The sequence below is a fragment of the Dromiciops gliroides genome, chromosome 6, assembly GCF_019393635.1.
Source record: "Dromiciops gliroides isolate mDroGli1 chromosome 6, mDroGli1.pri, whole genome shotgun sequence".
NCBI classification, from domain to species: domain Eukaryota; kingdom Metazoa; phylum Chordata; class Mammalia; order Microbiotheria; family Microbiotheriidae; genus Dromiciops; species Dromiciops gliroides.
The window spans coordinates 230,895,306-230,919,907 of NC_057866.1; the positions used below are offsets into that span (position 1 = coordinate 230,895,306).

Below are 24,602 nucleotides of genomic sequence, written 5' to 3' on the forward strand. Positions count from 1 at the left end.
TTATGTGTGATATAGTAATAAGCAACTAAGTCAGGATTTAAAACTTGGTGAAACCTGGTCAGGTGGTGAAGTGGCTTGGGGTAAAGACCTAAATTCAAATCCTGCTTCAGTCACTTATTGGCTATGTGACCCTGGGCAAGTTACCTAAATTCCACAGTCTCAGTCCTTTCATCTATAAAATGGACATAGTAACAGTACCTACCTCACAGGCTGATTGTGAGGATCAAATGAGATAACAAATGTAGAGTGCTTTGCAAAATATGAAGTACTATATACATATATAATATTATTATTGATGTTATTGTTGTTATTAGTATTGGTATTATTATTACTATTAGTCTGTTTTAGCAGACCATCAAATGTGGCTTACTAAATGTTATTTAGGAAATGATCAAACTCTGGAAAGGAGCTGCCACTAAACCAATAAAGGAAATTGCACTTCTTTTTGTAAGGGGGCCAGTTGTTTTTAATTATGCACATCAGATTCTGTTCCTACCTTGATTGCAGGTTTTTCCTGAGTATCCAGGGTGGCACTTGCACTTGTTCGGGCCTATACATTCACCATGCTTGCATCTGGGTTGGCATACAGCTGTGAAAAGAGGGATAGACAATGTCATTAGCAAGTCAATAAGCTCATGAAACACACTGTGTCTGTAAGCATCAGTGCAAATGTACTGTTTCAATAACAAAAGGAAAAGCAGTATCCATCATCAAGTAGATAAAATATACAAAATTGGGGAGAAAGAGTGTCTTAGGGTTTTATACTTAATTTAATTTAATTTTAATTAATTTGACTTATTAATTAATGTTATTTAGTCCCTAAAACATTTCAGTTTATACCATGAATTTATGTAATTATAGATTTTACTTGGCCCAGAATATTTACTAAGTTTTAGGGAAGTGCTCATATTTAAATGTACAATATATATCTGAACACAGATATGGGTATAATAAAGATGCCAACTTTGCATTACCCCCTGATAATAATGATGATGGCTAACATTTAGCACTGTAATGTTTACAGAATGCTTTACCTAAGTGATCTCATTTGATCTCTATCACTACCCACAATCTCATTACTCTAAGTACACCCAAAGCTGCTTTAGCTACAAGCCTCTAATTATAGTGTATTCAAAAGTTTGAAACTAAATTTTAAATAAGTCTCTCTTTGATGAAAACCATGTTAATAGACAATATTTTATATTTTGTTTCCTAGGTTGCCATGGCTAAAGCCTTGCCTACTGTTGTTGGTTTTCTCCATACTGTGGTCTCCCATAAGCATCCACGGTCTCTTCTACCTTGAGCCTTTCCAATATTGTAGAGCCAGCCAAGGCTTTGGGCTTCTCAGCCACAGCCTTTGAGATGACAGGTTCACTTTTGCTGTTCAACAAGGTTTCATACTAGGACTTTGTGGAGGCAGCAAAGGAAGTAAAAATGGCCCTTAAGAAAGCAATGATGGGGAAAGAGAGCTGGACTACAGTGAGTGTATAAAGAGGAGGCCTAGTGTCATTACCCCAAATGAAGGTAATTAGCAGTAACTACTCACTCATGTGCAGGTTTTCCCATGTCTATAAAATCTTTATGAGAATAATATGAAACCACATTGAAGGAATCCTTGATGATGGTTTGAGAAGAGAACAAACTGGCTTTTCAAAATGATATTCTAAAGCAGATGATGTCATTACCATCAGAGAACTGACAGGTGCAAAGGATAGGAGCAGCTAGGTGGCAGTGAATAGAGCGCCCTCCCTGTAATCAGGAAGACCTGAGTTCAAATCCAGCCTCAGACCCTTACTAGGTCTGTGACCCTGGGCACATCACTTAACCCTGTTTGCCTCAGTTTCCTCATCTACAAAGTGAGCTGAAGGAAATGGCAAACTACTTCAGTATCTTGCCAAGAAAACCCCAAATGGGGTCATGAAGAGTCAGACGCAAGTGAAATGACTGAGTAACAACAAACAACAAGCAGAGGATAGGAGCTTTCACTGGACTTTTGGTGTGTTTCCTATAAAAAGGCACTCAGTTCAATAGAGGAAAACATCACTTTGAAGGCTCTTCAACTCTGGGTATCTCCTCACATTCCCCATACATATAAAAATCAGACAGGACTCCCCGAGACATGTACCAATAGAGAGAGGCCCTCTGTTTCAAGAGGTAGTCATGGGACAGTGGGGGATGACATTGACCCTGAAGTCAGAACATACGAGTTCATTGCTGGTCATCAGTCATAAAAGATTTGAACTATTATGTGTAGTCAGAAAGAGAGCTCATATATGCATTCGTACAGTGCAATATATATATATATATATATATATATATATATATATATATATATATTAGACACAGAGTATGCACATGATGTGTGTATCATGTACGTGCAAAACACATGCATGTATTACACAGCCTGTGTACACACACACACACACACACACATACACACACACATACCTTGGGCAAAAAGCTGCAGATAAATAATAAAATGGGCCCAGAAATTTTTAAAAAGGGAAATACAAGATGGATTTAGGAAATAATGGCTCAGTGCTTTTAAGGACTCAAAACTTATCCCTTGAACAAAGACCCATCATTTAACTTCCATATTTTTCCTGCAATGTTGCATATTTGCAAGTTGTAAATATCAAGCTCCGATGAGTTAAAGTTATAGGTTACCCAAGGGTAATAGAGAGGTACGTGGTTGTTGGGAAAACACTGCAAGATATATTATTACTAACAAAGGGACTGCTTAAGTGAAGTCATACAATGTAAGTTAGGAGAAGAAGGAGAATTGGCCATGTTTCAAAATGAAGAGATCATTAATAGATAGCTCTGTGTTCTTTGGTATTTGCAGACTGGGTTCACGAGAGCATATAGTCCAGAGTCATGCACAAAAAGATATAAACAGGCTGGAATGTGTATCCCTGGAGAGAACACCATTGGTATGAGATCACAGACTGATAGAAGTAGCAACATAAAAGATGATGTAAATTGAGGAGCAATGACTTCATACAGCTCAAGTCAAAGTGTTTTCTTCACATGTAGCTGCCACCTTTTTGAAATCCCATCCATATTATGCTATTTCATTGTTAAGAACCTATGGTGGTTCCCCTTGGTTTAGCAGATCAAAGTTAAAGTTCTCAGCTTGGCATTCAGAGCCCTCTATTTAGCCCTTTTTCTCATATCCTTTCTATCCCCATTACTAATTGTGTAATTCAATTTTTATCACAGCTTTCCCACTCCAGGCAGGCTAGTTTCTACCTTATTCATAATATTCTGTTGTTGTTGTTCAGTCATTTCTGACTCGTTATTATCCCTTCTGGGATTTTCTTGGCAGATATTGGAGTGGTTTGCCATTTCTTTCTCCAGTTCATTTTATAGATGAGGAAACTGAGGTAAACAGGGTTAATTGACTTTCTCAGGGTCACACATCTAGTAAGCGTTTGAAGCCAGATTTGAACTCAGGAAGATGAGTCTTCCTGACTTCAGACCTGGCACTCTATCCACTGAGTCACTGAGCCACTAAGCAGCTATTTACTATCAAGTAAGTGCTGGGTCCCAAGAAATAAACAAGAGATGTATGACATTTCCCAAGTCTTCTACAATCTAACATTAGGGTTGGGAGTGAGAGGACAAGATATACATATGTGAAATTATTAAGTCTCTATATGATTTCCCAAATGAAAGGGAGAGATGGAAAACTTTAAAGGAATTCTGAGGAGCAAGAGAATAGTCAAGGAAGGACCTATAGAGGAAAAAAAAAAAAACTTGAACTGAATGCCTGAACAATTAGGAGGTGATTAATAGGTGAAGGATTTAGATAGGCAAAGAGCAGGGAAAAGGGAATTTCAGTATCATAATGAACAGTTTGGAATAAAAATAATATTTAAGGGCTAGTGAGCCCTAAGTCTTTAGGGCTGGATGCAGGGGAATAATAATAATAATAATAATAATAGTTACATAGAATAGAAGCTGTTTGAGGTCAGGGACTCTTTAATTTTCTGTCTTTGTATCCCCAGTGCCTACCATAGTTCCTTGTTCATAGCGTGTGTTTAATAGACAGTCACTGAACATAGTTCCAGACCATAAAGCACCTTCAGCACCAGGTTGAAGAATTTGGCATTTGGACTTTATGCTGAAAACTTTTGTTGAGGATGGGGGTGGAAGGACATAATGCAAATGATATTTTAGAAAGATTAATTTGGAAGTGCCATGTAGAATGGAGAGAGGAGAGCTTGTGGTAAGGTCGGGTAGAGAGCATTTTGAAGTCCGGACTGTGATGATGAGGGTCTCAACTAGGGAGATGGCAGATAGAGCAGGAGAAGTGTAAGAGGCAGCCTCGAGAAGGAATGTCCATGATGTGGTGACTAACTAGATAGGAAGAATCGGGGGTGGGGGTGGGGGGAAAGCCACAGATGAACTGAGGATAAACGACAATACAATTTCCTGGTTTTGTTCACACTTTTCTCATTGCCTGAAATTCCCTCCTATCTCCATTTTGCCAATCTTTATCCATTACATTTCCCTCAAAATCATAATACTCTTTGGAGATGACATCTCTGACTAGCAAGGACTTTTCCTGATCACACCCTTACTTTTCATTTCTCAGCACTAAGGTAATAGTTGGTGCTCTGTTATCTTCAAACTACTTGCTTTTGTTTCTTGACTATTTTTGTCTTTCCAACAAACCTATGAACTCAGAAAGGCCAAAGTCCATGAATTCTACTGCTTTTGTACTCCCCATATTGCCCTACATGGTGGGCACCTAAAATGTTTAGTGAATAATGAATGAGCTGCTTTTTAAAAGCAGAGGATATTCTACTTGACAAACGCTTGAAATGTAATTATAAACATTACATTCATCTCTGACAGAAGTAGGCTTGTTCAAAGCTTGGCAATGGAAATGATTTACTTGAGGAAGTCTGATAATATTGCTGTTAAACCAATTGTATACTGTTAGATGATCTGTAAACTGGATTTGAGCACAAGGTTCAGAGCAATACACACCTTACCACATTTCCCTCCCTACATTCTTATTCCCTCCTGTCACTTCAGTTCATAAAGCAAACTGTTAACTTCTCATCTCTGTAGCTTAGCACTGCTTAGCAAATGCGTGGCCAACAAGACCTTAATCAAATGTCCACCAACATGACTACTGACTGACTTACAAAAAGGATTTATAATTCTTTAAAATTTGAAATGCACCCTTAATTAACATATTTTTTCTGAGGTGATAATTATGATGCCTTCTTCTCTAAGATTATCTTCCATTTACACCATATATATATGTAGTTATTTATACTATGCGTGTGTCATTATATATAAAAACATGTAGTTATTTATACATATATATGTGCATATTTATACATATACATATATGTAGTTCTTTACATATTGTCTCTGCTGTTAGAATGTGAGGTCCTTGAGGGAAGTGACCCTGTTTTCTCCTTGCTAAGCAAAGTGCCTGGCACATAGTAAGTGCTTACTCAATGCTCATTGACTGACCGAAGAAAGGGAAGGTAGAGAGATAAAGAGATTTAGAAGAAGGAAAGAAAGAAGAAGTAAACGACATTTCCAAATGGAATTCATGCAATTCTTGGTATATTCAAGTCTAGAGGATGAACATAAACTATCTGAAAAACATGAAAGCAGAGGAAATGAATGACTGAAACCCGAAGTAAGAGACAAGGAAGTAGTCCAAGCAGACAAAGGAAAAACTTCCTAAATATTAGCAGTGTCTCCAAATGGAATGGGTTGGGGCAGCTAGGTGGTGCAGTGGATAAAGTACCAGCCCTGGATTCAGGAGGACCTGAGTTCAAATCTGACCTCAGACACTTAACACTTACTAGCTGTGTGACCCTGGGCAAGTCACTTAACCCCAATTGCCCTGAAAAAAAAAAGGTAGAAAACAAATGGAATGGGTTTACTCAGGCAGTAGTGAGTTCTCCACTCTCAAAGGTTTTCAAGAGAGGTTGGTTACCACTTATCAGTGATGTTAAAGAGATGATTTATGATTCTGGTAGGAGTTGAACTAAATGATCTCTGAGGTCTCTTTCAACTGCAAAGATTGTATGAACCCTGGACAATATGTGCTTTGCTCTTAAAGTATCTTAAAAGTGTCTTAAAGGACTTTCATGTGCTTTAGTAGAGTAAAAGATATTTTATTGTTTTTTCTCTTTTTGAAATTTTAATCCAATGTCTTCATCTTGAGTTTCTGATGTCACAAAATGCACAAAATGTCAAGGGACAGAGGATGCTAGTATACTTTGGAATGATAAGATTTGGGAGTTGGGGAAAAAAGAGATAGACACTGTCAGAGAAAAATGCAAGCTTTTAAAAATTTGTCTTTAAAGAAATAAGGTATATAGTACAATTGAACCTCCAGTGTGAAAGTGTCTCTATGAATTTATGAAGGGAAGACATTTGACTTTCAGGGCTCCTGATTCAGAAATGAATTCTGAGCTTCTAATAGCCACTCTTCCCTGGTTCAAGTCATCTTGAACCATTACCATTAGTAATAATATGCATCTTAAAAGATGCATTTCTTTAAAAGATCAGGAAACACTGATGATAAAGGAGTGTTTTTTAGTGCTTATGCAGCACGATTTTGAATACTTTTAAAGCATCAGTGTATTGCTGTTAAGAAGTTGTTCCTCACATTGAATCAAAATCTATTTTCTATTTCTTATGTCAAGTTTCAACCATGTATTTCAGAATGAATTGTATTATTTCTAGATAAACAGCATCAATTTTATATTTTTATATTATTCAAATAGTAATTATTTGGACATGCCAATAAAGTCTGTTCCCTGCACTTGAAAATACCAAGAATCTCACATTCTGTTTGCAATTATTCCCCTTCCTCCTTTTTCTTTCCAAATATACCCTTCTTTTCTACTTCAAAAAGATATAATTTTCAATTCAGAATACCTGGTTTTCAGGAAGTATTTCATAATTTGAAAGGGCAAAGGGTGGCATAGTTGGACAGAGTCCTGGAGTCAAGGTGATTCAGGTCTGAGGCCCATATTTACAAGTTATGTGACCCTGGGAAACTTACAACCTCTATGAGTCTGCTCCTTATCTATAAAATGAGGGGCTCTTTCAGTTTAAATCTAAGATCCTTTGGTCTTTTGTAAAGCATTTACTTAAGTTGGATATGCAGACTAGCAAAGGACCCAGCATGTGCCTTGGATGTGCTAGGCACCTGACAAATTTTTGTGAAACTGAAGTAAATAGCAAGATGAGGGGCAGAAGGGAACACAATAATTAACTGCCTACAATGTGCCAGGTACTGTGCTAAGCACTTTACAAATATCATCCCATTTGCTCCTCACACAAGGAGGTAGATGTTTTTGCTATGCCAATTTTAGAGTTGAGGGTGTTCATCCTTCATTTTTTTGTGTGTGAGGCAATTGGGGTTAAGTGACTTGCCCAGAGTCACACAGCTAGTAAGTGTTAAGTGTCTGAGTTCAGATTTGAACTCAGGTCCTCCTGACTCCAGGGCTGGTGCTCTATCCACTGCGCCACCTAGCTGCCCCTCATCCTTCACTTTTGAAGAGGACCAATGACATCTCAGGGTGATGTCTTGATTTCTGTGTGAATTGGATTTAAGTGAGGCAAAGTTGCAGAGTAGTCAGCCTCACTCTCTCTTCCAGAGTCACTGATGGCCGGTGGCAGGACAGAAGCCCAGGATACAGTGAATGATGTTGGCATCTTCAATGTCTAAGCACTTCACAACACCTGCTTCAACCACCTTCTTGGCCATTGGGACAAATTGTTCTCATCTGCGCATTCTGTCCAGTTGAGGAAAATGAGGCAGAGAAGTTAAGTGACTTGCCCAGGTCACACAGCTAATTAAGTGTCTGAGGCCAGGTCTTCTTGACTCCAGGTCCAGCAGTCAATCCACTGTACCACCTAACTACATAGGTGACAAATCAATGTATATCATGTTTTAAAGTTTACAAAGGACCTTCTTTGCAAGAATCCTGTGAGGCACATAGTTTATGTATTACTTTTGCCATTTTACATAAGAGGCTATAAAAAGCCAAACTTGCCCCAAATCACATGGCTTATTGAAAGTGTTGGTTAGAATCAAATATAGGCACTAAGTTTGGGACAAGAAGAAGACAGAAGTGAATACTTGGGGGGCTTTGACATCTTACATAGTCAGATAGTAGAGGGTTTCTGTTCAACCTACTGCAAAGAGCTTGAAGAAATTGCTATTTGAAGTGTCTCCAGCATCAACTCATTCTGGGTTGGGGGGCAACCACACACAGAGTGGGCACAGAAGCCAAGTGGCTCATCAAAAAAAAGGAGGCAAGGCAAAAAGATGGTGTGCATGTGTGTGGCACAGAATTTGCTTCCTTCCTGTTTCTAAGGATCAAAACAAAATCTATAAAGTACTTTGAACTCCTTGGCTATGGGTGTGGTATAAATTAGAGGTATTATGATTATTAAATCATCTGGCATTTGTAACCCCCTACAGGAAAATACATGCTTCTCTTGAGGCTGATGAAAAATGATTCTCAGATTCCTCATAAATTCCCCCCTTATGATCACCCATTCCACTGTGTGGTGAGCTCTCTTTTCTTTCAGTGAGAAATCCTCCACAAAAGCTTTGGGAATTCTGAATCATGGGAATTCAGAAACTACCACTTTTGATAGCACCTGAAACCAAGAAAAAGCCTATGTTTCCCTTTAAAACCTAGCATCTCCTTGTTCAACATTCATGCTCCATTCCAGTGACACTTGGTCTTCTTCTTTTTCTACAAACAAGACACTTCATGTCTTGCCTCTTAGCATTTTCTCTGGCTGTCCCCCATTCCTAGAATGATCTTCCACCTGAATTCTACCAACTGACCTCCCTGACTTCCTATAAGTCCCAACTAAAATCCCATTTTCTACAAGAAGCCTTCGCTACTGCTCTTTTTTTTTTTTTTTACGGGGCAATGGGGTTAAGTGACTTGCCCAGGGTCACACAGCTAGTAAGTGTTAAGTGTCTGAGGCCGGATTTGAACTCAGGTACTCCTGAATCCAGGGCCGGTGCTTTATCCACTGCGCCACCTAGCTGCCCCTCGCTACTGCTCTTAATTCCAGTGCCTCTCCTCTCAACTTTTCTCTTCTTCCCTCCCTTCCTCTGTCTCTCTGTCTCTGTCACTTTGTCCCTCTGTCTCTCTCTGTGTGTCTCTGTCTCTGTCTGTCTGTCTCTCTCTCTCACACACACACACACATTTTGCTTTGCACATATGTATTTGCATGTCTCCTTCCTCTTAGATTTTAAGCTCCTTGAGGGCAAAGACTGTCTTTTGCCTTTTTTTCTATCCCCAGCACTTAGCACAGTGTCTGGCACATAGTAGATGCTTGATAATGTCTATTGATTGATTGAAAAGACTGCTTCCTTCCTGCTTCTGAGGATTCAAACAAAATCCATAAAGTACTTTGAACTCATAAAGACCCATAATAGAATCCTCAAATATAGAAGAGATGTAAATGGCATCTGCTCTTGAAGAAAACAGTGCTAGTAGATTGTTTGAACTTAAGAGTTCTGGGGCAGCTAGGTGGCACAGTGGATAGAGCACCAGCCTGGGCAAGTCACTTAACACCAATTGCCTCACCAAAAAAAAGAGTTCTAAGCTATAGTAGGGCTAAAGTCACTTGGGTGTTTGCACTAAATCTGGCTGCCTAAGGAAGGGGCTCAACTAGCTCTGGTCAAAAACAGAGTAGGTGAAAACTTCTCTACTAATTGGCAGTGGAATGGGGTCTGTGAATGACCACTGCACTTCCAGTCTGGATGAAATAGGAAGATGCAGTCTCAAAAAAGAAAAGAACATATTCCATTAAAATTCTACTTTGATGCTTCTTAGAAGAAGACCCTGGTTTCTCAAAGGTCCTTGCAAGACTGTTCCTTGACAACACAATTCTGTAAATTCCAAGATGTGCCACCAGATGATGAATTTCTGGTGACCCTCAGAATTGGGTAAAGCAAACACCTGCATTTTATTACATTGCTATTACATTACATTTATATTATATCACAGAGCTTGGGGGAAAAATAACAACCCAACTCGGATATTTGATTTGCAATGGCAAAAGACAGGAGCAGTGCAGAAGCAAGACAGAAATTTTGTGGAGCAGTATTCCCCAACTCTGACTATAAGATGTGTGTTAGCAGTGGGTTCACTATAAAGTCATGCTGGGTAGTTGGTCCACTGCCCTAGAGTTAAGTGATCTATGCCAGTTAACATTTATCTGCTTCCCAAGTATTCCATGCCTGCTCCAAGGACAGGGTTTTGTTGTTTGTTTTTGTTTCTTGGTTTTTTGTTTTCTACACAGAAGTAATCTGCCCCTTAACCTTCTATATGTCACTTTCATCAACTTCTATGTCACATTTTTTTTTTAATTGGAAAGAATCATAAATGGCTTGGGGAAAAATATGAATGTAGATTTTTTTTTTTACTTTTTTTTTTTTTTGGTGAGGAAATTGGGGTTAAGTGACTTGCCCAGGGTCACACAGCTAGTAAGTGTCAAGTGTCCGAGGCCGGATTTGAACTCAGGTCCTTCTGAATCCAGGGCCAGTGCTTTATCCACTGCGCCACCTAGCTGCCCCTGAACATAGCTTTTTAATTTGAAACTAGTTAAGTTAAAATATTTTCAAATGATTCTGATTCCAAATGTTTCAAATTCCAAATATTCCAAAAAGAATAAATTCTTGTAAAAAGCAACCAAGTTCATGTAACTGTGACGCTGGGAATTGGATCATATTTTCTGTTGCTAATTTAGTAAGTCCTGATTTCTTACTTCCTCCACTAGAGTCATCCAGCAATGCCTCATCATGGCACGCAAGTAACTCCAGACTACCAAAATCTATTTCAATAGATGCAGCAAGCTGTGCCACTTGCTACAAAGCTACAATGACTTGGTGACTTCATATATCTGTCTCCCAATGAATGACCTGCCTTGATAATCTTGGTTTATCACCGAAGACAGGGCAATGACTTTTCTTGCTTATAGCAAACTCATCATGATTGTCAAAGACTACATTGTTGAAGTGTTGCATTCTTTGCCCATGGAAGGAATGCCCACAACTGCTGGAATATCCCAGATCTTTTGAACTACTGAAGATTTCTTAAATATCAAATTAGAAAAAAATTAAATCTACATAGCACTTCTAAAATATTATATTTATGACTAATCATCCCGTAAGCCAAAATTCAAATATATTGGAAAAATAGAACCAGGTTGAGATGTCAAAGAAACAAGGAAAAGGACAACACAGTATTATTTGTTCTTTGTAACTTGAGAAGAACCTACTTCATGCAAATAAGATTATCTTTGGAGTACTAGGAATCATTTATTTATTTTTTTTATATATCTACATAGAACTGTAGGTATGTTTGTTACTTTAGGCTTAATGCCACAGAAAACCAAAACAGAATCCTGTCCTCAAGGGTGTATAACTTAGAAACAAAATGGTAGACAGACTGAAAGGGTGGAAAAAAGAATCAAGAAATGTGTCTTTATCAGTAAACACTTACTGAACTCTATCCTTGCAAAGAGACTCTTCAAAATTCCATCTTCGAATCAAAGCTTTCAACTACAATAACCCCAAATGCACAAAACCCTACAAGGAATAATAGCCCCATAGTGTATCACAGGGCAGCCTAAGATATACATATCACTCACCTCTTCTGTTAGCTAACAATCTTTGAATCAACAAAGAGTTAAAAAGTACCTTTTGCTGTGGGTGTTTCTGCTTCACTCAAGTACAAAATACCTAGTAACTCAATTTTAGCATATCCCATAGCCCAGGAAGGACTACTACTGCCACCCCAACTCCACATCTTCACTCGGTTATATTTCTTCCCCATCATTTTTTCTTCTTCTTAAATCTCATCCACCTAAGGGGTGGGGAAGAGGAGATAAGGGAAACATCTTTTTCTTCAAGGCCTTTTATCTCCTTCCCTGTATCTTACATCAAGATAAAAGTCAAGTCTCTAGTACGAATTCCAGAAACTCTGACACAGAATCATAGAATATCAGAGCTCAGAGGGATTTTAGATGTCGTGTAGTCAGGATCCTTCATTTTATAAATGAAGGAGCTGAGGTCAAGAGGTAAAATGACTTGTGTTAAATACTTTAATATGTCCCAAAGTGATCATTTTATGTATAGGGTCTGTTCTGGTTCAAGGATAACTCATTTGAGAGTAGAGTTATATTGCCTGCAATTGTCCATCTTTATTTAACTGCCAGGAAAACCCTTGGAGTATTCAGTTTTCCCCCTTTTTTGGTCTTTATTTTTCACATAAATTCATGGCAAATTTGTTCAAGGGACAGGCAACAACAGTAGCACAGGTTAAGCAAAAAGAACTTTAAAAAATCTTCATCTCAGGGACTTAAAGACATCTTTTAAAAGCATTCCTTAAACACGATGCTTTTTACTAAGAGTTTTTCAATGTAGAAAACTTGGTGGTGTGGAAGGAGGAGGGGAAGTCTAATAGAATGTGATATTTCTTCTAAAGCATATGTAATAATTAGCTTACATATATGCCCCGAGAAAAGCAGAAAGAGAATGGCCATGATCTACGGGGTGGTATGAAAAGACTATCATGGTGTTTTAAAGACTGATTGCTGATTTTGTTAATTAAGTACAAATTCCAATGTATGTTACAGGGATTTTTTTTCTAGAGATAAAATAGTTTGATAATTTGCATATTAAAAGTCATATATATGTGTGTGTATATATACATATATGCATTTTATTTATATATATATGTATATATATATATATATTTGTGTATACACATACACACACTTGGCTAGGTTACTTATACTACTTAAATGGGTTTGGGGGTACTATTAGCAAAGAATCTGACCCTTGAATGTGACATGACTCAACCTTATTGTTGCAGAACTACCCTGCACAGAACTCCCCTTGAGAACGCAGATTTCCAAGTGTGTCAAATCAACAAAACACAATCAAGCTAAGGAACTCAAAGGAAGCAATACTAAGAAGTTTGACTCAGCAGTACCTTGCATAAACAAAACCAAAAAAAAGGCAACTTTGAAAAGGCTCTCGTTATAAATGGTATCCAAGGCTCATTTGAAAGCAAAGGGAAAACAACTAGGATCCTACTTTCAAATGTAAGTCAGTTGAAGTTAGAAGGAGAAAAGCAGCTAAAAGGAGTACAGAATTGCTAAGTTAATTTTTGAGTCAGGAGACTCAAACATGGGCAGAACTTTGAAGAGGAAAATGACAGAAATATATGTCTGGGAAAGACCTTGGAGAGCACATCTATTTCTTCAAGCAGGACCAAATGAAACACACCCAGACAGATGAAAGTTTATTCTGCTCTTTATAATCTCCAAGGAAAAAGAATTCCCATGGTAACCCGCTCTAATGCCTTCGGATATGAAAGAATTCTTCTTATGTTCAAACCTAAAATTCTGTTGTAAGAAACATTGAAATAAGAAATGACAATTCCTTGTTACTAATGTCACCTCTGTAAAATAGTATATATTTGTGGCTCTCACATGCAGGCAACTTTTCTTCCTAGGAATCTCAATTCATTTTTACATAGATTATTATATTTATCCTTGTAACGTCTCTATGAATCAGGAAAAAAGGGAGAAGTTTTTCTCCTTCTCATATACTTCAATCAATCTGTGACTTCCTTAATGTAGGCAGTCCCTCCTGGTAGTAAAAATTGCACCCTACCCATGTGTTCTCATCCTGTGCTACTCTATTCCACAGTTTTCCATAAATCCAGGCCTCTGAAATGATCCAATATGCCAGAGGGCTTTTTGCCTTCTTGTGGGTAATAGTAGAGTGTTTGGGCTGCTCATCTGTTATCCTTCATCCCTGTTGCATGCCTGGTCTACCTCCTTTTCCAATCATACATTTCTTTGATGATATGCCTTACACTATTTCTTGCATATAGGTCATGATTTAAAATAGGCTAAAGCCTATTTATTTATTTACTTATTTATACCTACCATAAGCCTCCCCATTGACCTCTGGGAGTCAGCTGCAACTTGAATACTCGGGAGATTTTGTTGTTCCAAGACTCACAACCATACAGCATTTGGCAGATGGGGAAATAGAAGCACTAAAGGGTTAGTGGTTTGACCAACTTCACTCAGTCAGCAAAACACCAATGTTTTACTTCTAGTTTAGCGCCCAATCCATTAGTTATGCTTACTGATAGCCAGGAAAAGCAAGGAAGAATCCAGGATCCAGAGCAGCTTTAGAAATAAAGGGGAAAAAGCAGAAAACAACCAGAATACTGCGAAATGTCACATAAGGAAAGGAACAACACATGAAAGAAATTTAGAGAGGGAAAAATTGCAACTAGAGGCAATTTTATAATTCTACACTGACGTTCAAATGAATCAACAATGTAAAACACTTAAATAAAATAATTTCTCTTTCTGCTAATTTTGTAGGTACCAGATTCTACTCCCTAGTGATTTTGAGACTTTTCTTGAATATTGCTAGGTTGAAGCATGGAACCCACTGCCTCCAAAAAACTAAAAATGAGCATCACATCGCAAGAAATGGAAAGTTGAATGGTGGGCCTGAGCACACTGCAACAGAGTACTAAAGAAGAACTCTGGGGAAGAAGAAAAGTAAAGGATGTCATCAAAAATTATATGACAGAAAGAGAAGACAAGTTGCTCACATAGTGAGGTCAAAGTAGCCCATTAGTACCTGCAGATGTCAGGAGAAATCAAGGAAAATGTCTAAACCATTGACTGGATTTTTATCTTTTGGGAAGTCATGGGTGAGAGTCTCACAAGACAGGCAAACATAGAGAGGTTGGGTTCTGTATCATTGAAAGGAACTCTTGAACAAGTTCATTTGACTACTGGAGAATTCCCAACGATTTCTATGTCTTCTTTTTTTTTCTTTCTTTCTTTCTTTTTTTTTTGATGAGGCAATTGGGGTTAAGTGACTTGCCCAGGGTCACACAGCTAGTAAGTGTCAAGTATCTGAGGCCAGATTTGAACTCAGGTCGTCCTGAATCCAAGACCGGTGCTCTATGCACTGTACCATCTAGCTGCCCCATCTATGTCTCCTTAAACAACAACACATGTTTTTTCAATGTACAACTCTAATTTCTTTATAATATCTTTGCATCATAGAAATTAAGCAACTAAATATAGCATAATATTAAAATAATTAAGGACCTTTAAGATCAGAACTCTGTCCTATAGACATTGCCTTTTAGGTAAACATATTTAGAAAGTAAAAGCTATGCTATAAACTTCTTTGACAATCTATTCCTTCCAGATTTAATACTCATTCCTCTTATGTTTTCCAAACTTAATGGATGCCAGTTACTTTAGAGAAAACTACTTCATAGTAGCAATCTCAAATATAGTTCATTGTAGTATTTGATCTTTCAATTCATGTATCTCTTAAAGTCAAGGAATGTCATTTCCTTGTCATTTTCTCACAGCATTAAAGTCATCATTTAATATGCCAAAACAATAATTTATTAAAAATATATGGGGCAGCTAGATGGCGCAGTGGATAGAGCACCGGCCCTGGATTCAGGAGTACCTGAGTTCAAATCCGGCCTCAGACACTTAACACTTACTAGCTGTGTGACCCTGGGCAAGTCACTTAACCCCAATTGCCCCGCAAAAAAAAAAAAGGAAAAAAAAAAGAAAAATATATGGAAGGGGGGGCCTAGGTAGTACAGTGGATAGAGCACTGGCCCTGGAGTTAGGAGAACCTGAGTTCAAATCTGGTCTCAGATACAACACTTAATAGCTGTGTGGTCAAGTCACTTAACCCAGATTGCCTCACCAAAACATATGTGAGATATATATATGTGTGTGTATGTGTATGTATGTATAAATATGTATAGATGTATAGATAGATATGTGTGTACATACATATATGCATGCATGCATGCATGCATACATATGTGGAGAGAGAAAGAAGAGAGTATCCAAATTTGTATTTCCCTGATGTAGGGACCACCCAGTTTGGAAACAGAGGCAGGCAACCATTCTGGAGATTTCCCCAGGGCAACACAATGAATATGTTTCAGAGGTGAGGCATTTGACCAGGTCTTCCTGCCATGATGACTCTCTTTAATATGGACGTCTTATAGCTCTCGACTACTTATGGTTGAGCTACAACTTCTTATAGCTCTCAAAAGCAGAGTGGTAGTTGACTTCATGTATAGGAGGCAACCCAGAGTCATGGAATAAGGATTAGAAGATGAGTTGGACTTGGGCTAATCATATTATTTCTTTGGGTATCAGTTCCCTCATCTATAAAACAAAGGAGTTTAGGGCTAGCTCATGAATAAATTCCTTTCAAGCCAATCTTAAAATCCTAAGTCCCCTTCAAAAACAAGTGAGAAAGCAGGTCACATCATGGAAATTTCAGAGAATACAGTCTGGATTATGTTGGCAGGGGTGCATGTATGTAATTTGCTAGGCCTGATTATTGATGATGAGGTTCTTCTGTTTGGAGCTGATACTGTGCTGATTGCCACAACACCCCCCAAAATTACAGTATTCACAATAAGACACAAAATTGTTCAAAAGATAAGCCCACTAATCTATATGAGAAAAACTAAATGGATGAAAAACCCTGGTATGCACTTCTTCACTCTGCCTCAGAGTAGGAATTGTGTCATTCTTTGTATTTGTATTGTTGCCTGTACCTGGCCCTTAATAGACAATCTCTTGAGTGAGATCATGAGTACATATAAGTACACAGATCAGGAAAGCTGATGGAAAATGATTCGATTCATAATTAAATAGGAAGGAGAGAGAAGGCTGGCCATGATTGGGAAATTTTTTCAATATCTTCAATGATCACAACCTTCTATCACCTTTTTTTAAAGACATTATCCCAGTGATAGACTGTTTTAAATCTTAGAATAACACAATCTCTAAGGAATGAAAGTTGGGAGTGAACAACAAGGCAATGGAGAAATGTATAGTGGATGCAAGTTGGCAGCAGTAAAGAATTTCCAAGGATGACTGATGTGCAAGGAATGGCAAAAAGGAACCCCTTCCCAGTATTATATTCCCATATGTATAAAATACAATGTATAGGCTAATAAGGGAAATTAATTATCTTGAAATAGTTGTCAAAATATTTTTAAAAAGAAGTTTACATATTATTTCATGATAATGCTATGGAATACTATTATGTTGTATAAAAGGATGAAAGGGATAGTTTTAGAAAAACCTGGATTTGTAAGAACTGTTGCAAAATGATGTGAGCAAAACCAGTAGAACAATTTGTATAGTAACAAGAATATCTGTGGAAGACTTAGTAAATCTGATCAACCAATGATTCACCATAGTTCCAAAGGCCACATGATGAAAAATACTATCCACCTCTAGATGGAAGTGGACTCAGAGTATAGACTAAAACATATTTTCTTCTCTTTCTTGCTTTCCCTTGATTTTTAAAAAAGTATGGCTAATGTAGAAGTTTGTTTTGCACAACCATACTTATGTTACGCATTTTACTTTTTTCTTGCCTCTCAATGTACTGGGAAAGGGAGAGAATTTAGAACTAAAGATAAAATGAAATTGAATGTTAAAAGAGGAATAAAAATTGAATAGCTCCCAAAAGAATATATACATATATGCATATATATGTATATATATATATATATGTGTGTGTATGTATATATATATATATATAATTTCTTTAAATTTGTTTTCAATTTTACAAACTCTGGGTTAAAAGCCCCATGTGTGGAGAGTGCAGAGGTGTCTATATGTCATGGCAGTTCCAAGCCCCTGAAAAACAATTTTCTCAGACTGTAGAAGCCTTGTGTTAATGATTCAGTGGCAGTAGCTGTCCCAGGCCATCACAGCATAGGAATGGCTATTGTATCCTGCATCTACTCTCAGGAATCAAAGGGGTGGAAGCTTCCCAGCACAAAGGAGAATGTGGACAGGAAAACATCCAGATATGATCTAACCATATACAGAAAGGTGTTTATTTAAGCAGTATGATGATCCTGTAGAAACCAGCTCAGTTCAGTGGTGGAGGGTGAACAGGGCATGCTCATGGCCAGATTGGTCACCTCTCCAAAATCCACTTCTACCACGTCTCTGCCAACCTCTGCATAACCACAGCAGCAAGACAAGGAAAGAAAGGAATGTGAGGGAGAAGTAATGACTTAAGAAGCAGGCTCCCAGAGGAGATAGGAGAAGATAGCATCAAGTAAGGGTGGGGTGATCGCTATCAGGACCTGGAGAAAAGAGAGACTGGGAAAAGAAGGAGGGCACATTGGAGTGTGGAGTAGGGGAGATGAAGGAAAGAGCTCATGCTAGATATGCTGGATTTTCTTAGTAAAGAAGGGGGTGGTAACCTTTGCTGAGAATGAGGGTGGGTTGTTGTTGTTTCTCCTTTGTTCTTGAAGAGGACCATGACAGATGTCATGGCTTGCAATGAATTGGATTTAAGTGAGGGAGGGCTGTGTAAGGTCACCAGCCTCACTCTCTCCACTGGAGTCATCTGGGTCCAGTGGCAAGATATATTATCAAGACAACTGCATCCTGAGGGTATGTGGGTGAGTAATGTAGGCAGCTTAAGAAGAGAGAGGTTTGGGAATAACAGCTGGGAGGGGTGTGATAGAGTGTCTGTTGGGTAACAATAAAAGGACTGACAGGCAAGAGTAAGGGTGAGGAGAAGATTGGATAACATGAATTTGTAGTGGACAGATTTGGGCTATATGCCAAGACAATGCTGGGCACATTGTAAGTGCTTAACAGATTTATGTTGATTGATTGATGGGACCTTGCTTGTATGACTGTGTGATTTCTTCCAGGAACATTCAGCAGCTTGGGAATTCTGGAATGAAGAAGGCAGATGGTGGGGGAAAATCAAGGTTGAGATTTGGCAAGACCAGAGTGGGGAACAGAAAAAAAAGTACAAGAGGTTCAAGGGGACAGACTTAAGGGAGGGAGTGGTGCACAGGGTATGTGAAGCATTTAAAGGATTCTTGTGTGAAAATAGGTCTGGACTCAGACATGTTCAGCTTGGTTCCAGAGGTCAGAATCAGGAGATGGGCAGAAGGTACAAAAGGGCAAAATGAATCTCATTCGTCAGGAAAAACCTTCCTAACAATTAGGGTTGTTGAAAAATATAAGGAGCCGTCTGGAGAGAAGTTGTTTCTCCCCCATTAGAAATCGTCAAACAAAGTATGGTTTTGAGGTAATCTCAGGCATAGGTTGGATTAGAGAGCTTCTGAGGTTTCTTCTGACTCTGAGATTGTATAATTTCGAGCTCTTGTTACCTGGGAAAGATGGGTTCACAGGCAAAAATCACTTTTCCAGTCATGAAAATTTTATCAGTGTTATCCTTATGTTTAGATGAAGCATATATTAATGTTAAAGAATGCGCACTCAATTGGAATCTTGAAAAATATTTTTTTATAATTTATGTACCTTGTATATATTATATGGAAAAAATAGTAACTCTTTTTTTTTTTAGGGCAACTGGGGTTAAGTGACCTGCCCAGGGTCACACAGCTAGTAAGTGTTAAGTGTCTGAGGCCGGATTTGAACTCAGGTACTCCTGAATCCAGGGTCAGCACTCTATCCCCTGCGCCACCTAGCTGCCCCCAAAATAGTAACTCTTAAGTCAAAGAACCTAGGTTCAAATACTACCTATGGGTGTAATATTGAGTCAATCACTTTACTGGGCTGTGTTTCATCATCTATTTAGAGGTCTCCTGTGTTTAATTGTGCCACCGATTCACCAATCATTTATTGTTTTTTCTATTTCATTTTCATCATGTGTAATGTGAGAGCATACTCAGATTATAGGATGAGCATTGTTAAATTCAATTGAAATACTTTATCAAACAAAATTATCAGTAAAAAATGTTTTTCAAAGCATGACTAAAATAACTTAGTTCCATTAGGCAAACAAATAAAGGAGAGAACATAGTACTTGTAACATTCTCCCTTCATTTAAAACTTAAGTTCATTGAAAAACTAGTATTAGATCTGATAGTTTGCTTGTAACTTTCAGTTTTTCAGGCATAGTGGATACACTCATTTGTGGACAAATAATTAGCTAATAAATCTCTGTGGGTATATTTATCCCATAAAATTTGTTTTATTGCCTATAAATACATAATTATGCAGGGCATATTTTAATTAGTAGACTATAATACTTGCGATTAAAATTTAATAAAAGTTCTAGAAGACTTTGATTTTAATTTAATAATAAATATATACATACACACATGTATATGTACATATACATACATACATATGTATATATAGTGTTTGGACCATTGAATTCCCAATTAGGATATTTTCAGAGGTAGCAACTTACTAGTTCTAATTGAAGATCTCTCTAAAAAGCTAATTAAATTGGCTATCACATATTTTTTTCAAACAAATAGTTTTCTCTTTACTGAATTAGTGAATTAGTGAATGTTTGGTGGATTAAACTGTAGTCCACACAAAAAGTAGCCTGCAGGTGGAGGAAAATGAAATCATTTCAAGAATAAATTCTATCAATACTTCCTTTAGACCATTAATGAGGTTCAGTAATAATTTCCTAATGGCATAGATAACTTAGAATTTTAATTTTTCAAGGAAATTTTCCTCTCAGAAACCAGCAAGAAAGACTTCCTTAGGACACGCAGAAGTTAACCACGATGAACTGCAAAATGGACACAATCAGATTTCTGAGGAATTTATCATATAACTCTGGAATTGCTTGTAAAATCTGCCATCCTCACAGTGACCAACATAAATCCTCTAAAGTCCTATCCCAATGTGAGCTTTCATTGTAATTATACTTCTCTATGAACTTCCTCCATTCATCTAATTCAGTTGGACAAACATTTAAGCCAATGATAATAATATGTAAGGCACTGTGTTGGGTATTAGGGAAAAAGACAATAACTACCCTGAAGGAGCTCATATTCTACCAAGGGTTTGTAGCATGTATACAAGTTGAATACATCATGAGAAGGGGGAAAAGGGAGATGTAGACCCAGGGCTCTCATAAGAAAGTATCTTGGATGTTCTTTTTGTTCATTCATTCATACATTCATTCAACAAATATTTATTAAATGTCAATAATGTGCAAAGCTCTATGCTAGGCATTTTGAAGGATATGAAGAAGAACAAATTTAGTTCCTGCCCTCCAAGAGCTTACATTCCAATAAGGGAAATGATATAAGTATCCATATAGCTACAGTACAAGGCAAAATACAAAATGTACCATAAGAGAGGTACAAACAAAATACTCTGAAGACTTCGACAAAAGAGAGGTGGCATGTGGTTCAAGAGATCTGGAAAGGTTTCCCAGAAGAGATGGAAGGTGAAATGGGCCTTGTGATATATAAGGCTACAGTGATAGACTAGGAGATTTTTAGCTCTTGTCATGGATATTGAATTATTAGAGTGAACAGGGATAGAATATAGTGAGCAGCTCTTGTGAACCTTTTGGGGTAGGGGACCAAAATCTATGCAGCTACTGAAGCAGCTTCACAACATCTTAGGATAAGTTTTAATTCATCCTATTTTTCCTCTTCTCCCTTTCAAGATATATATATATATATATATATATATATATATATATATATGTATGTATGTATATATTTACACATATATAGATATATAGGGGTAAAAAATTTGATTAGCGTAAGTGTGGTGAGGTTATTGGGGAAGGGGGATATTACACAATCATAAATTTATAGCTAGAAGGAACCTCAGAAGCCATTTGGTTTTACAGATGAGGAAACTGAGGAATAGAGAGGTTAAGGAACTTGCTAAAGGCCACAAGGCAGTAAGTAGAAAGACTGAAATTCATATTCAGGTATTATTTGGTAGTAAAGTTCACTGCACCATGCTGCCTGACTCCTTCCTATCACTCCACACACTGCTGGCTGCCAGATACTAGAGAGCCTCACTCCCCTTTAAGCAAAATAGATTTGTCTCATAGAGAGGAGATAAAAATCCACCGAATTTAGCAGCATATTGCCCAAAAAAGCCAAACTTTAGCATCTATGTTAGAAGTTGATTATTTAGGAAATTCTAAACTTCAGTTAAGTCTTTTCTAAAAAAGATTTAGAAATAATAAACGACAGATTGGCTCCATTTGCCTATATCCCGATATTCCAAGAACATTCTCAATTACAATCCTATCAATAAAATAGATAACGTCAATTATCATCCCATTTGTTTTTAGTAATTAATTACAGGGCATGTTCCCTTGAGTTTTATGTTTTCCTAATAAATAAAACTTCTATTGTGATCAACTTCACTTGCCTCCAAATGTAATGATTAAATTCCCTTTTAAAATAAACTTCCTATAACATAAGATAATCTTTCTCCCAATAGAAGGTGTTAGGATTTCATATAAATCATCTGTTAAAGTTTCCCCAATGTACCATGAATATGTTATATGCATTCTTTTCTTCAAAGCAATATCTTTTTAAACATTGGTACCTTCAACCAAAATAATAGAATGAGTATTGATAAGTATTAACATAACACTCTAGGCAATTAAGACAATCAAATATCTCTTACCTGAATGTGGAAAGTTAATTAATTTGAGGTAGAATTCACTTATGTTAATGACAAACTCTTGTTAGTAACCATATACTTGGAGAATTTATTATGATTGTTTCTTCATGTATTAATGAATATAAAGTTTCCTGGAGATTGGATGGAGTGGTTATTAGATTTGTTAAATAGGAAAGAATATGTATAAACTGAAAAGAAAAAGATTTATGAATTATCTAAGTTAAAAAGATCTTAGCAGAATTATGAATAGAACAAGTATATCCATGTGGGGTATATTTCCCCCCAAAGAGATAAAAAAGAACAGCTAATGTTAAGGTTTATTTATAGTTTTGTAAATATATTATTTGGAGGGCATGCCTTTCAAGACATAGGATTGCCAAGATTATTTCAAAAAATATGTTCTTCTAACCTTTGAGTTGGCACCTTATCCTGGCTATTCTCTGCCTTAAGACGTAGAAAGCTGCAAAACAAATGTCCAAAAAAAGAAAATTCCACATCTTTTTGTTTGTTTGTTTGTTTGTTTGTTTTCTGTAAGGAGACTGGACTTGGGTTTTTATCAACTTGCTACATTCCCGGAGACTTAACACATATTCAACATTCAGGGCTTCTCTGAAACAACAACAAAAACTAGGACATATTTTAAAATAGCAATATCTTAGTCACCATTTTATTATAAAAGCCAAACATTTCTAACCAAAATAAAACTTATCCAATACTTGAAGCTCTACTATTCTTCCATGCATTCTGGTTCACTTTTTTGAAGTTTCCAATTCATTTTTTTAGTTTTCAGAATATTACTTTTTGCTTAGAGAGACAGTACCCTTTTATTAAAGTGAATGTTAGATATTAAATTTAAATGTAAGATTTTTAAAAAATAGTCATTGAAATAATTGAAAATATGTGCAATTTTACAATATTGATGATTGTGATCAATGAATGATCAGAGTTGCACATTTTCTTTCAACAATTACCTCCCTGGCTGGCTGCTTTGTCAGTCAAAAGCAAAAGAGCCTCTTCTGAAGTCTTAGTTAAAACAACAAAAGACTAGAATGCTACCTTTGCTGAAAATTAAAGGAAGAATTCTCAAAGAGGTGTTAACAATGATCCACCGACCAAGTCTTTCTCAGAAGAGGAAACAAGAAAAAATATTTGTAATTCCAGTCCACATCAGGTCTCATACCTTTAGGCAAGAAAAATCAGGGTTTTTCTTTTAAAGAGAGACAAATTATGGGAATAAATTATAACAGTTAATTCAATAGTGGGGGGTTTTCTTCTTAAAAAGAAGAAAATTAAGTACCCTATGTGATTGAGAAAATACTCTTTTGTTTCCTTTAGTTCAATTACAAATATGTATGAACAGTCCAGAGTAATTGCTATATATATTTTTAAAAGCAAATCCATATTGCTTCCTAAGTCTTTCTGGTGATATTAGTAAGTCAGAGAATAAAATCCAGACTTCTGTTTTCTTTTGCTATTTTTAAAATGGAAAGACCGCCATAGCTTCAGGCTATCTAACTCAGCGATATGTTTCTCAAAAGTGGAAAAAAAAAGTGTGAGTTATGATCTCAACAATAAACTAAAATAAATCAATTGTCTCAATAGCAAAAACTATATAATGGTTTAATTATTTAAGGGGGAAAATCAGAATGATTTGAGTGGAGAAGGGAGAGGTATTTGAAGATGGGAGAGGCATAAAAGGGTACTGTTTCTTTAACACCATATAGGAACCATTTTTAAATAACTGGATTCATTTTGAAAAAAAATATATTAAATACATTTTTAAAGCAAAGTAATAGCAACTCAGTAAAGAATAGCAAATATCAACATTTTTCTAGCTAGGAACATCCAAGAAGCCAAGCAGCTCTGTATAGTTTATTTTTAGTTTAAAATTTTTAGAGATATATCACATGTATTCTAGTTAACATGTGACTCAGCCATGACAGGTACAAATTTAGTGGATTTTACAGTGTCAGTAGGTTTTCTGGACACCGCTAGCACTGACTTTCAGTGAATATTCCGTTACAATTGCGATTAGTATGGTTTAAAAAAAACTATACAGAATAGCAGCTAAA

The 24,602-nt window shown here is 36.9% G+C and overlaps 1 protein-coding gene across 4 annotated transcripts in view; it reads right to left on the reverse strand.

The window, feature by feature from the left end:
• NPNT (nephronectin) overlaps positions 1-24,602 on the reverse strand; it is a 113,784-nt gene that overhangs the window by 62,223 nt on the left and 26,959 nt on the right. For 2 of the 4 annotated variants that reach the window (XM_043972994.1, XM_043972996.1), the window contains exons 3-4: positions 22,940-22,990; positions 497-589 (exon numbers count right to left, since the gene is read on the reverse strand). In XM_043972994.1, the coding sequence (XP_043828929.1) occupies positions 497-589; positions 22,940-22,990 (144 nt within the window). The remainder of the gene's footprint in view (positions 1-496; positions 590-22,939; positions 22,991-24,602) is intronic. The other 2 variants (XM_043972995.1, XM_043972997.1) reach the window with 1 other exon arrangement.